The sequence below is a fragment of the Peromyscus eremicus genome, chromosome 2 (genome assembly GCF_949786415.1).
Source record: "Peromyscus eremicus chromosome 2, PerEre_H2_v1, whole genome shotgun sequence".
Lineage (NCBI taxonomy): Eukaryota > Metazoa > Chordata > Mammalia > Rodentia > Cricetidae > Peromyscus > Peromyscus eremicus.
Genome location: NC_081417.1, coordinates 41,645,480 through 41,661,326, shown reverse-complemented (window position 1 = coordinate 41,661,326; position 15,847 = coordinate 41,645,480). Strand labels below are relative to the sequence as shown.

Below are 15,847 nucleotides of genomic sequence, written 5' to 3'. Positions count from 1 at the left end.
ATGCACTGAGACATCCAGAGAAGAGATCACAGGATCTTCTTGGCATATTTGGAAAAGGTTTTTTTAAATAATTTTTCTTAATATGAAACTCTGACATGATATTTCTGTATCTAGCATTTGCTTAATTTGAACATTAGAGCATATCGATTATCTCCGTTTTTAAAAAAGATAAAATTGATGCTCAGTCAATGCTGTCATTAATTTGATATCATTTACCCATCTTCATAATAGTAAAATTGAGTTATAATTCCTACAAAGTTAGATAATAAAGTTATAAGTTAGATGCTGTGCTGTTTCATGGTATAGCTGCCTCAATGAATAACAATTTCTTCTATTGGTACTGTGCTTTGCCATTTTCGAAGTGTGCTCATTAACATAATTTAACCTTATTAACCTTATAAAGTAAGCATTATACAATGAGCTTCTGTCATGGCTGAAAATATTTGGGCCCAGAGATGCCAAGTGACTAGATGCCTACTAATGTATTTTATCCCACTTAACAGATGGCCTTACTGTGTTTAAGATTTGGAAACTTGGAGAGTACAGTTAGACTATGAGTTAAGAGCAATCCTGGGATAAATTGGTCCTACCCTCTGCTATGTCCCTTGTCAATGATATGAGTCAAAGAAATTATGACAAAGACCAGGATTCTATCCTACCGCAAGTCTCTTCTGGGCTAGAAGTTCTGTGAGCTATTTACAGAATAGATATAGATGGACCAATGGTCAAATCAGCTTGAAAAATGCTGCATCTCATTCTTCCAGTTTTAACTACAGTTTGTTTTAGCATATTAAATTCTCTGGTAATTATATAATTCTTTAGTGATGTGTGAGACCATGTACTCCACTTTGGCAACAGAAGGATGAAAAAGACGGAATACATGACCACTGAACATGAAATAGACAATGAACTGTGGACCTCTAGGTTATCTTTGGCAGAGATGTGGGCTCTCAAATCCTTTGTGTTGTTTGAGCATACTTTTCCATTTAGTGATAAAAACATGGTGATCATTCTATGGATAATATTTAGACTTCAGGGAGACCATTATAAAAGCTTGTATTTTGTGAGTTTTTAAGATATTACAAGTGATCACAGAATAAAAAATAATGATGAAGAAAATAGCAAGCTTTGACTACTAAGACATTAAAGTGGAGCTGACTGACTTTGGAAGTTACATATTTTTCTTTCTCACCTCTCTTTTGCTGTGGGATGTTCTGTATGGCAAATGTGTTGCTCTGATTGGTCAATAAATAAAACACTGATTGGCCATTAGCTAGGCAGAAAGTATAGGCGGGACAAGGAGGAGAATAAAGCTGGGTAGTGGAAGGCTGAGTCAGAGAGACACTGCCAGCCGCCATGATGAGAAACAGCATGTGAAGATGCCGGTAAGCCACGAGCCATGTGGCAAGGTATAGATGAATGGAAATGGATTAATTTAAGCTGTAAGAAAAGTTAGCAAGAAGCCTGCTACGGCCATACAGTTTGTAAGCAATATAAGTCTCTGTGTTTACTTGGTCGGGTCTGAGCGGCTGTGGGACTGGCAGGTGAGAGAGATTTGTCCTGACTGTGGGCCAGGCAGGAAAACTCTAGCTACACTCTTTCCCTTCCCTTTCAATACATCCACCTCCTCTCTTCTACCTTCTGTTCTTTCTTATCCTAATTTTAAATTTTTATAGTCAAAGGTCTTACGGTTTCTATTGCTGTGAAGAGACACTATGACCACAACAACTCTTATAATGGAAAACATTGAATTGTGGGCTGGCTTACAGGTTCAGAGGTTTAGTCTATAATCATCATGGCAGAAAGCCTGGGAGCAAACAGGCAAACAGAAGAAGGAACAGAGAGTTCTACATCTGGATCTGCAGGCAGCAAGAAAAGAGATGCTGAGCCTAGCTTGAGCTTCTGAAACCTCAAAGCCAACCCCCAATGACACACTTTCTCCAACAAGGCCTCACCTACTCCAATAAGGACACACCTCCTAATAGTGCCACTCCCTGTGAGCTTATGGGGGTCATTCTTATTCAATCTACCATACCTCTACATATAGCTAATGGACCCAATCATGTCTACACTTCCTAAAAATAATATTCAACTGCATAATAAAACTGAACTCCACCCATATTTCAAGGAATGTGGTTAGGAGAGTATAGCATGGGGGAGTTTAATTAATATGAGAACTTATAAATTGAGCCATGAGTGAACAAAGATGTAATATAACTCATAGAATTGGCCTACCTGACATACATTGACTCATCCCTGCCACAAACATACTTCTCTTAGTAACTCTGATTATATCTCAGATGTCATACTGAGAAAATTTATATTCATATTACACAAAGTCTAAGGAAAAATCTCCTTCAAGAGCATAAGCCAACAATTTAATGGATTGATCTCAGTCTGGCTGTAATTTTCCATTTTCTAACATTTAATGAAGTTACTAAAGGAACGTACAAATAATGTAATAAAAATAATGAACTATTGATTCTTCTGTTGTGAATTTACCCTACTCCTTGACTCCTGCTTTAGACCATAGTGTATTATAGAGGAAGTTATAGCCCATGAAGGTGAAGGTAAAGAGCAGATGATAGCAATGGCTGTCATTGAAATCAAGCTAAAACAATGTTTGCATTCAGAATTAGCCCAGCCTTTTTAATATGTCTTAATTTTACGATGCTGTCTGCCACGGCAAACCTATAGATCACATAATCTTGAAACCTCTTTCTGTCACTCAGAATTTTAATAATCTTTCCTTACCAATTTTAAATAAGCAACATAATTAACTGTTTTGGAATACAGAATTCTTAATGAAGTTACAGAATTCTCCCCTACCTTTTATCCATATAGATTCAGTGAGGAAGAAAAAAATGAGAATGGAGAAAGACCTATTGTAAACTTCTAATCACACAGTGACTAGATGGTTAAAGCTAGCTACTTAAAACAATGTATTACTCTTTGATAACATGTATAGCCTGATTATCTAAAAGGAATATGCTTCAGTTACATAGTCCACACTGTCTTTCTGTCAAAGAAGATAGTTTTGGTTAAAGGCTTAAAGTGCAGCAAACCGAACGATGTATATGCACTTAAAAGGAAGCCTCTGAAAGCATATTGATTATGCTTTTCCCATGTACTGCTTTGTGTGGAGGGGAACTCTGCTCTTTGAACAGAGACATTTTTCTTCCTTTGCCTTTCTTTGCTACAAACATCCAAGCTTTCTTAAATATCAAAAGAGACCAGAACTATACCTGAAATAAAAACTGTTTCTCCTCGTGTAATTATCAAGGGGCTTTTAGAGGAGCCTTCCCCAGTGATTACAGGCTATCTCCACAGAGGCTGTCATTTTAAGGTGAAAAATTTGCAAGGACAGTCACACCATCTGTCATCCACTGGGTTCCCTGACACCCAGAGCTGCTCTGAAATGGCCAGCGGCTTCATGCATAACAAAGACCTTGCCCCTCAGCTTTGTTTATTCCTTGACCTGTGCAGAGTCCTTCAAAGGGGGCTTTACTGAACCATTTCAGGCCTGCCTTTCAGGGGCAGTGTATTGTAACGAAAAAAAAAATAATTTATGCATATAGGAAATTTGAAATGCTCAGGTCTTAAATTTCAACCAGTTGAAAAACACCCTGGAAGAATTTAGTATTAAACCAATGTTCCTTAAATGAAAACCTCCTTAGGATTATGTTTTATCTTTCTACTTTTGAAATTTTCTTTAAGTTATAATTTAGAAGTTAAACAATCCATATATAAAGCCATAAATGTAGATTACATATTACTTGGTCATTGAAATACAAAGACCTCTTATAATCAAAAAACTTCCTCTGACCAACAAAATCCTGGTGCTTCTCACTCAGGAAATGACACACAACCTTTTCTTATTCTGTGTCAAGTACCACTTTGGGACTTAAACATTAAAATCACATACTAAGTCACTTACGCCCAAAGAAGAATTGTGGCTGTATTTCACAGTATCTATGAAAAAGAAAAAGCCGCCCCTCCACAAAAAAAAGAAAGAAAAGATTGAGTATTGTGAAATATGTCTACAGAGTATATACACTCTCACATGCCTGACATGTAAAGGCACACATCTGCTTGTTCAGTTTCCCATAGCTACAACACTTCAGGAAATCTTAGCCAAGAGTCTTGGAAGAGATACAGTTTGAAAATCAGGAGGATCATTGTTGAGAGGTGCTACAGCCATTTCTAGGAATAAATGAATCAACACAAAAGGATACTCCCTGTCAACATAATTCGTGGTAAAACTTTATGAGCTTCATTTAGCCCCCCAAACATAGTCATATACAATACATGAGTGTGTGTTTATGTGCACGCTGTATAAATATGTAAAAGTCACATCATTAAATCTTTCATATGTCTGTGCTCATAACACACAAAGCTTTTTTTAAATTATTTAAAGATCTATTCTCTCTTCCATATACATTAATACTAATAAGAGTTGCTGTCAACATCAAAGGGAAGCTGGACCCCTAATTAGTGTTCCAGTCTGCTCTGAGAGTTGCATTGCAGAGAGTACCCATACAGAATGAGTTGAGTATGAAAGAAATGAATCCTACATGCTCATTTTTCACTTCTGAGTATTGCAAAGATCTAATGATTCTTTAACAACAAAAACGCACTAGTTTTCTATCATAACTGTGATCATAAACTTTAATAACAATTTCTAAACAAAAAGATCACAAAACAGAGAAAACTGCTATGCTATCATATGTTAAGAAATGAACAGCCAGGAAAGAGAAGTCGCTGTGTGTAAACCTGGATTTCAGAACTTTCAATATCACCTGACTTTTTTTCCTCTGAAACCATTTTCATGATCAGTTTCACGAAATGCTTGTCGTCTTTCGCATGGCTAATTCCTGCCTGGAAGCCTCTTGGTATGAAACGAGTACTGTAAACATTACTTTTGAAGTAAGTGTTTGCAAAGGAATCACTATGTACCACAAAGTTTGCTAGATGCTGACATTTGTTTGAAGTTGCTTCACTCTTGTTTCTAGGTTGCTAAGAAGGAAAGAACACAACAGAGATATTGTCAAGTTTGGTACAAGCTAATTTTGATATGAAAGGAGTACAGATAAGTGTTTAAGAAACTCATTTTGAAAGTATGTGTTGCTATTCTGGTTGCTATTTTAATTTTCTTGCCCTGCATAGTTTCTCAAAATTAACTTTATGATATATCTGTGTGTGTGTGTGTATGTATGTATGTATGTATGTATATATAATTTCAAAGGTCATAAGGCCACAGATAAACATTCATTTAGCACTTTCTCTTATTATCAGCTCACGACAATAATTTTGTTGTTATTATGACAAGCCCCTTCTTGTTATTTTAAAATATTTTTAAAGAAGAAAAACTTCTAAAGTACAGCAAATGTCAATTCTTTCTAAATTAGTCTAAGAATTGAAAGGGGACGTCTTTCTAATTCCTACTATGTTAACATTGCCAAGTTAACAGAAGTAGACAAGGTTATAACAACACAACTGTGTACCAACAGTCCCACAAAACTCCACAAGAATCTTCAAAAAGTAAACTTAATTCAACATCACAAACAAAAAAGTCGCATATCACAATCATTTCATACCGGAGGTAGAAAGAAGATTCTTCCTTCCAAATCAATAAATACAATGCAACACATGAGCAAAATGAAGAATAAATGTGGAAAAATGTCAGAAAAGTCATTTAATAAACAATTCATATATAGCTACTAGGTGACAGGCTACTAAAGCCTGTTAAATTCTTATGTTCTTGCTTCTTCCTTTTCCTTTTTCTTTTTAACCTCTTTTTGTTTATTACGTGAAGGAACTGGAGATTTTTATTCCATAGTTTCTTTTTTCTACAGTCTGAATTTTGTTAGCTGTAACACTGTGGTCATTTGGAATTGTTTACTCCACAGATTATGGGAGTAGTAAAGTAATAAGTAGAAAAGGCTTAGATCTTGTCTTTCTAGCATAAAATATTTGATTACACAAATTTCTTCTTTGTAGAAGAATAGAGTTAATAAATGCAGAAAATAACAAAATTATAAAAATATATTTACAAAACTTGTGTTTCGATAATGCATCTAAGTTCCAGTCATTAATGGCTGTTAACGTAATTTGTGAGGGGTTAATGGAGAACTTACAATGGATGGATAAGGTTGACACCTGATCCCACTCATTACTATTAACATCATCCAGTCTAAACAAAAAGAAATCCTATGCTTGTGACACTATATAAGGAATTATGCAGCATTATCCATGAATTGTTCCAAACAGTAAATAATGAACAGATTCAATCACATCTCTAGATTTACTATCATTTTACATGAGAGGTAGCAAATAGCAAAGCACATTGACATTATACACATACCACCATGTTAAAAACATGGACAAGTTAAAGAAAACAAAATTTGATATCTTCCACAAGTACATGCTCTGGTAGTGGGTAGAGACAGGGTAAAACATACCTAAAGAAGCCAGACAAATGACTCAGTGTCAAAAGTGTTTCCTGCACAAACATGTGGATGTGAGTTTGGATCTCAACACTGGTATAAAAATCAGGACTTAGAATGTTCTGGGTTGTTCTCCAAAACTTTACAGTAAGAACCTATTGCTGGAGTCATCACATACTTGACTCATAGTCCATGTATAAATCAAGGTATTACACACCTGGAAGCTTTAACTAATGTGTAGGTTTCATGGTGCTGGAAGTTGCTATGCACAGTACCAGAGGAGAAAAATAATTGTTAACTTTACCCATCTGTGAACTCTGTGACTTATCATGATGAGCAGCCTGGCAAGACGTGCCCACTAGTGGAATAGTGGTATGACTGTCATGGAAGTAACCAGCCACTTTCTAATTAGATTTAAGGCCTGCTACACAAGTTGACATTCATATCTGATACCAATAATGGGGCCATAAACCTGTGGCTAGACAGGCCATAGGGTCGAGGAAAGAGAACCTCCTGCTACAACTCTACTAAATAGGTACAGCATAGAACCAACTCCAAATGGATTAAAATTATAATATGATCAGAAAATCTTCTTTTTGAAGTTGATGGTGGCTAATCCAGAGATGCACAAGTAGTCGGTGCACAGAGATGGAGGGACTTCAGAACGTTCAATCCTAAGTGGGATATCTGTATCACACCACATCCTCCCAAGGCTCATTGTAGAAGAGGGGACAGAAAAATTGTAAGAGCCAGAGGGAATAGAAAATAATTACAGAAAATTTTCTCTCTTTACCTCCTGCCCGCTGATCTGATATAGAACTCTCAGCTCCTCTCCAGCACTATGTCTGTCTGAGTGCTGCCAAGCTTCCTGCCCTGATTAGAATGGACTAAACCTCTGAAACTGTAAACAAGCCCCAATTAAATACTTGCTTTTGTAAGAGTGTCTTGGTCCTAGAGTCTCTTCACAGAAGTAGAACACTGACTACGTAAGCGTGTACAGAGGAAATCATAGGTATGGGATTCTATTTAAGACAATGTAATTTAAGACAAGTAACGGGGTAAAGTATGTGGGGCTATAGTAAAAAATAAAACAAAAATTCCACTAATCATCAAACACGGCTGAGGAAATATTGGGTTAACTGTATATTTAAACACTCTCATACTAAAATATAGTAATTTTCCAATAAAGATTTTTTCTGATTGCCTACAAATAACTACATTTTATCTATTTTTTAATTTAACTTAATTTCTTTTAGAATTTCATATGAAAGTACTGTGTTTACATCATTTCTTCTCTTTCTTCTCTCTCCTTCAACCTCTCCTGTGCCTGCTACCAATTTCTTCCCAACCTAGATTCTCTTATTTTTTAATCATTATTGAGTCGTGTGTGTGTGTGTGTGTGTGTGTGTGTGTGTGTGTGTGTGTACATACATACAGCCTACTGAGTCCATAGAAGTTACTGTGCCTGAAAACTAAATGCACTCTGCTATTTCTGTTCCTGTAACCATCTATCTTTGGTTAAAGTCTCATTATCTATTTTTGGTAAGGCTGGGCTCATGACTAGTTTGAGCTGCTTTCTACAGATGAAAATTTCTAAATCTCTACACCTAATATTGTCTAGTCTCCCTGTGGCACAGCTATTACTCTGTGCCACAGTTACTTCCTGTCCATTGCATTCATAGTTACATTTATTATCTTCTTCACTAACTTTTTCTTTTTGTGAACATCAAATATTACTTAGCAATAGCATCAACCAGCCAGTCACAAGAGTCTGAAAACTTAAAGCAATCCTTGATATCACATACATGTTTTATCTCTATTTCAAATTATAAGCATCTTTTGCACAGATTACTTAATACACTTTTGTGATGGTCAATTCTGCTAATAGTTATTGTCACAGCTGACTTAGATGTTAATATGAAAGTTGTTTTGGTATAAAACTAATGTTTAAACCAATGAGTTCTGGATAGAAAAGATTGATAGCCATGTGACTAAGCTTCATTGACACAGATGGAAATCTACATAATCTTCCTAAATAAGAGGGAATTCTCCAGAAAATATCCTTCATATTTCACTTGTACCATTTGTTTCCCTGGGTCTACTTCCAGTAACTTCTAGGTGCCAAGCCTGTCACACATACACAAGACATAACTTGCTGTATTCTATAGTCATGTGAGCCATCATAAATATCTTCTTACAAAATCTTCAATCATTTAATGAAAAAAGGTACACTTTGATAAATGAGTTATTATTAACTATTACCATAATGTAAACATCACTGTGTACATTGGCATAAACACTCAGCTATATCACTAGACAGTATACTTTTATGGCATCCCTACCACCTATGTAGTCCACTGTTCATGCTGTGCCATGGCCCATGAACATAGATACGCACATTCAGTTTGTTTTGTTTCTCTGCAGAGAACTACATAATGCAGATTTTAGTGCACAACACTGCCACAAACAATTCCTAAAGTGTGGAATAAAGTTCCATCTATTTAGAAATAGATGATGAGAAGAGAATAAAAATTCTGAGGCTTATGTCAGCAAAGGCTCCAGTTCGTTGATGGAAATCACAGAGGTGGATGCTAAGCATGACGCTGGTAGGTTCTTAGCAATAAGTAGCAAACTGTTGGAGCCTTACAAGAAAGTGGCAGTGAGTCTGACCCAAGCATGCTATGTGTTCTATGGAAAGCTGGGGTTACAAATACATCAAAGTGGATATCTGGTTAGGGAGATTTCTAAGCAAAGTGTCCAAGAAGCCACACAGTTTCTCCTTGTTACTTACATTAAAATCCAACAGATAAATGAGTGTAAAGTGAGTCTTTGGGGAGTTCTAATACTATCCACAATGGAGAAAATGAAATGTGTGTTTTATAGTGTGCTCTAGCCTATTAAGGAGATTATCTGTGGCTTTTCAGAGACAATGGCATATAGGCATCAAGTTGGGATTACAGCAGATGAGATTTTGCCAAGTTGGCAAAAGTGAAAGAGAGGAGGAAATCCAGACTTCTGAGATTTTACGGGACGGAAAAATTAAGTTATCATATTGGAAAATAAAATCTAAAGCAATTAGCCTTGAACCATCACCCCTACCTTTTTCGACTTTCCTGGTTTCACAGGAAAATGGGTATCTCTACTTGCCTCACCATTCTATGTTAAAACTGTGTAACTTTTTTTCCCCCCGACAGGCTCACAGGAGGAGAGAAATTCCATTCGAGGAGCTTAATCAGGTGTCCTTGACATCTGTCTTAGATGCTTTTTAGATGGTTTTCCAAACTTAGACTTGGTGAAATGGTAAGACTTTTGAGGCTTTTTGAAATAGAGCAAATATATTTTCCATGTAAGGAAGACATGAGTTTGGGGGATCCTCCAAGGAGAACCTTGTGTCTCCTACAAATTCACTTGTTGAATCTCCAAGCTCCCATGCAGTTCTATTTTGAGGTATGACCTACAGAGATAAAAAGTTTAAAAGGATATTTTAGAATGAAGCCTTAATCCAGTAAAATTGGCGTCTATGTGAGGGGATAAGGTCAGATATATGGATGCCCAAAGAAAATTTAATAAGAATGAGAAGGCATCAACCTCAAGCAAATAATAGAAATTTCCAAAATAACCAATCCCATTGACACTTTGACCGAGCCTCAAGGACTGTGATTATGTTTTGTTTTTAAACTCCTTGGTCTGTAATACTCTGCTGTTTTATTCCTAACAGACTAGTACAACTCCCCAAATTTACCTTATTTTCATCTCACCTGTTTATTTATACATGGTACTTATATGCTAATTTGAAAGGTAAGATAAAATTTCCCCTGAACTCTAAGCTCACGAATACCCCTTGATATTTTCTAGGTTGTAGGCCGGGCCTGAAGCTAAGACGGGGTCGAAGCATGCCTAAAGCCCCGGATGTTCTCACCCTGAGAGCAGCAGGAGTTTGGCTGTTCTGCCACTTTGCCCAGGCAGACCCCAGCAGTTAGTCTTCCTCGAGAGCCTGATACAAGTAGCAACGCACATCTCCAAGGAGGAACTGGTTGCTGTTTATCTGAGCCGGGCTGGATTCCTGTATGACTTTATGAGGTTCCTTCTCCTGGCAATTGAGTATGCCAAGGACATTCCCTCAATGTTCTTGCCCCAACCAATGACATACCACCACATGGATCCAACCGGCCACTCCTCCTAGCATATGAATGTCCCTTGCTCCCTCCGAATACGCGATCTGTCCACTGACACAACCTCCGTGGTGTCTTTTCCCTAAAACACTCATGGACAGCGTGGGATCTGCCTTTGGTCCTGCCTGCGCTCTACCCGTTTCCCTTCTCCGGATCTGGCTGGTGGGCAATCGTCCAACCAAGGCAGGACAAAGCTGGGCTTGAGCCGGGCACTGGGTGACTTTCAAAGTACCTGGTGTGGCACTCAGCAGTCCCTTTTCATCCTGCCAGTGTACTTTCTTGACAAATACAGGCAAAGATCCAGAGATACAGGCAAACAAACCCAGTCCATTACAATCCTCCTCAGTGATGACTCATAGGACGAATGGTTGCCTTTCTGAAGATAGACGCCTGCCTCCTGCAACCAGCAAAGTCATACTAATCCTCCAATAGCTCACAAAAAAATTCTTCTCCTTAGTTAAATATTGAACCTCCTTTAGCTACATTTATTATATACACTTTCCATACGATTGATATGTATGCTTCATTTACATTCCAATAAAAATATTTTAATTGTTTGTTTACAATTACTGCCTTTGGGAATTATGGATGCTTTGAGCATTATATTGTCCCTATTTTCGTTAATGAAATACATTGAATTTCCCTCACAGCACAGCTAAAGGCTGCTGACCCCAGGAGCAAGCAGAAGTGACACAGAGAACCATTAAAGGGCATTTAGAGGCATAGATCCCAGCAGGCAGTCTGCTGCAAAGGCTGGGTTGTGGCTTTGGTGGCACTGCTAGTAGGTCTAAGCTGAAAACTATTTGGTCCTTCCAGACCTGGACCATATACACCAGGCCAGGTGACAATACACATGGAGGTCAGCAAGCTCCGACCAGGAGGCAAAGTACACATTTCTGCTAAGGAAATCTGGTGTGGGTCATGTTAAGTTCTCAGGTGAATGCCTGTCTTAGTTCAGGGTACCATTGCTATGATGAAACACCATGACCAAAAGCAAGTTGGGGAAGAAAGCATTTATGTGGTTTACATTTCCACACTGTAGTCCATCAGTAAAAGGAGCCAAGACAGAAACTCAAGTGTGGCGGTATTGTGTTCCCCGAAATATTGTGCAAGCTAATAAACTTATCTGGGGTCAGAGAACAGAAAAGCCACAATATTAAACATAGAGGATAGGCAGTGGTAGCACATGCCTTTAATCCTAGCATTCCAGAGGCAGAAATCCCTCTGGATCTCTGTGAGTTCAAGGCCACATTGGAAACAGCCAAGCATGGTGACACACCCCTTTAATCCCAGAAAGTGAGCTTTTAATCCCAGGGAGTGATGGCAGAAAGCAGAAAGGTATATAAGGCGTGAGGACCAGAAACTAGAAGCATTTGGCTGGTTAAGCTTTTAGGCTTTGAGCAGCACAGTTCAACTGAAATTCATTCTGGATGAGGACTGAGAGGCTTCTAGTCTGAGGAAACAAGATCAGCTGAGGAACTGGCAAGGTGAGGTGGCTGTGGCTTGTTCTGTTTCTCTGATCTTCCAGCATTCACCCCAATAACTGGCCTCAGGTTTGATTTTATTAATAAGACCCTTTAAGATTCCTGCTACACTCAAACAAGGGGGAGGGCATGGAGACAGGAGCTGACACAGAGCCCATTGAGGGGTGCTGTTTTACTGACTTGCTCATCATGACCTGCATGATGCTTTCTCACAGAACTCAGAACCATCTGGTCAGGAAAAGCACCACTCACAATAGGCTGTGTTCTCCCATATCAATCACTAGTTAAGAAAATGTCCTACAGCCAGATCTTGTGAAGGGATTTTCTATATAGTGGTTATCTCCTCTCAGATAACTCTAGCTTGTGTCAAGTTGATATAAAGTTAGACAGCACAATGCTTCAGCAACCCAGATAAGGGAAGTACTAGAAAAGGAAGAGTCTGCTTGGTCAGTCTGTTGGGCATGAAATCTGCCAGTAGGGTTTAACTCTGACCACTTAGAAGTAGAAGCTGAGCCAAAGGTGACTAAGCTTCTGTCCTGTGACAAAACAGCAACAACAAACTCCATATTCAGAAATGGATTCCGGGGAAGAATAAGAGCATGAGCATTCACTGTGCATACTGCATCTGTGCATACTCATTGTTTATCACATAGGATGCTCAGTTATTAACAGGGACGTCCAGAGGGAGGGAAGGTTGAAAGACGAAAGAAATTACTGACTGCAAATTGGAAAAGCTATTCTAAAACATTGAGATATTATTAAGGTCAACATGGCATGAGAAGCCAGGAAAACACAGAACAAATTACAGATTATTATAATTCCCCAGATCTCTCCAGACTCTCAGTTTCTATATTATTTGCTGCAACCAAAGTACATCTACACTAGAGTTCAGTTTATCAATGTCCTTCATTTATTTTTATGTTATTGCATCACATATGTTGCTGATTCTAAATTGATGAGTCAGAGGGCAGGCGATGAACTGGCAGGCAGAATCCATGAGTCCTTGCCTCAAGACTTGGAGTGACTCACAGTTCCTTGTGTGCCCATTTAATTACCTGCAGAATGGAATTTCTATAACTAACCAATTGATTTCAACTGGGATGATATTCAATTGGTTTGTAGACTAATACACAGTCCAGAGTCTTAATGAATGGGCAAACTTTCTTTATGTCCCCAACAACACTCTGTGGTGGTCTCAGCTCATTCTGGCTCTTCCAAGTGAATGACTGTAAATAAATACTTTAAATTTTCTAGAAATCTATTTCTGCAAATCTAGAAAGAGCATAATAATATAAATTCATCCAAGGCAAAACAGAAATCCGGAATACTTTGTATTCTGTAACATACCACATAATTTAAAGAAATGTTATTTTTCTAATCACATGCTGTCGGCTAATCATGCAACTATATACATTACTTTTCTCATGTATCAAATGAAACCATAATAAATTTGTTTGAGAGTGAGCAAAATTTCACATGTAAATTGTGTACTTTAGCACAGGTTGGTTAGTATTATAAATTGCAATAACTATATTAATTACAGAGTATAGAACATTATGATATTTGTGCTACTAATAGTTCCTTAAAAGTTAAATCTGCAGTTTTCAGGTCTTATTATGCTTTGTTCATTTGATATCCTTGGGAGGCTTGCTTTTTTCTGAAGGGAAACAGAGGAGTAGTGTATCTGGGGGAGAGGGCAGGTGCAGGAGAACTGTGAGGAAAGGAGGGATGGAGCTGAAGTCAGGGTGTATTGTCTGAGAGAAGAATAAATAAAAAGAAATAAAACAAAGGCTGTTTTGAAGATTAATTTCAAATATAAGTCATATTTGAAGATACTATTTCAATGTATATGTGTAAGCACTTACTTCTAAATCTATCAGCTATATGGTAACTCCTAAACACTACATACAGTCATTTGTTTTCTTAGTTCAGCTGCAATATAGAGGGCTGGGGGATAGTAAAGTACTTGACAAGAAAGTGTGAAGAGTTTGAATCCGCGGCAGTGGTGGCAGATGCCTTTAATCCCAGCACTCTGGAGGCAGAGCCAGGCGGATCTCTGTGAGTTTGAGGCCAGCCTGGTCTACTGAGCAAGATCCAGGAAAGGCACAAAACTACAGAGAAACCCTGTCTCCGAAAAACCAAAAAAAAAAAAAAAAAAAAGAGTTTGAATCCCCAGAACTCATGTAAAACCATAGACATGACAGCATGCACTGTAATCTCAGTACTCCTACAGCAAAGTGGGTAGCGGAAATACAAGAATCTCAGAGGCTCATAGGCCAGGTAACCCAATAAATGTTACATACCAGCAAAGAAAAAACCCTACTACAAATGTGTAGAAAACAAGGGCCTATGTATACAAGTACTCTTCTGACCTCCACATAGGAACCCTGGAATATGCAGACCTGCAGATGGGCATGTGTGTGTGTGCACATACACACAAACATGCACACACACACACACACACACACACACACACACACACACACAAACACACATAAACATTAATCTCCCATATATGAACAAAGATGGAAAGAAAAATGCTGAATGCAAAACATACCCAAATTTTGTGACTTTAAATGCATACATACAAAATATTCAACATGTGACTTTGAATCATATATTCAAAATATTTGACTTGTGATTTTAAATACATACATGCACAATATTCAACCCGACATGGATAAACCAATAATACCTCATTTTATTATTTGAAAATATTATTCACATGGAAATATCATCATGGCGGTGAGGAGCACATGTTTTTTGAAGACACATTTTCAGAGAATAATCTATTTAATAGACAGAACAGCTCCAGCTTTCCAAATCTATTTATCAAAATGTGTGCCTGTTTAGAACTCACATGTGGCCTCTTTCTAACAAAGTATGAAAAAAAAAAACATTTTAAGAGTCAAGATGCTCTCGAGACTTTCAATGAAACTGTGCTGTGGTGTGGTGAGACTCTGGGAATACAATGCCCTTAGTCATAAGGTGCCACTGCTGGAACATTGTAAAATCCCTATTTATTAAAAAAAAAAAACAAATAGAAAGCATGCCTGTCACCACAATATTATGGTTATAAAATCCACTGGAAATTCTTTTCAATTCACTAGCAGCAAATAGTAGGTATAATAATCATATAGATGGTAGGGGGGACAACCATTCTCTTCAAGGAAGCCTATATTTGCTGAAACAAATAATTCATATCATAACAAGGTGGTAAATAAAAGATATTTATGCTATTACTAAAGTTTTTCCATGAGATATGATTGCTTAATAGGGCAGGGGATACTAAATAGTAGGGATTTTCACTGCTAATACAGTAGGTCTTTACTAACATGAACATGAGAATGGAAATACCTTTAAAATGCCAGGATATTCTTCTTGGTAGATGGATGACCTCAACTGCTCTTCTAATGTCACACTAAAATTATCATGAGACCCAATATCTGCATGTAAAATTAGATGAGAGAGATTCATTAACCCTTCTGCAAGTTTCTTGTTGGCTACAGAATTGCTCTCATTCTTTTAAATGAAGTGTTTGTACAGTTATCTTGCCTTCTTTGAGGTTTTTATCATACCTATGATTCCTTTTGTCAGAATACAAATCATTTGCAACTACAAGATAAAGAGTAAATTGAGACAACAAAGAAAATACTTAGCACTCTACCCTGAATGATAAAAGTTCTTTAGTAAGTGAATTCTATTATTATTGTTGATGTTATTACTAATTATAATATTCTAAGTA

At 37.5% G+C, this 15,847-nt stretch overlaps 1 protein-coding gene across 1 annotated transcript in view; it reads right to left on the bottom strand.

Moving 5' to 3' along the window:
* Nucleotides 1–10,566: 10,566 nt before the first annotated feature.
* The window catches only part of LOC131904726 (uncharacterized), a 192,458-nt gene continuing 187,177 nt past the window's right edge, over nucleotides 10,567–15,847 (bottom strand). Inside the window, 1 exon segment of the mRNA XM_059255781.1 lies at nucleotides 10,567–10,896. Coding sequence (XP_059111764.1) covers nucleotides 10,567–10,896 — 330 coding nt within the window.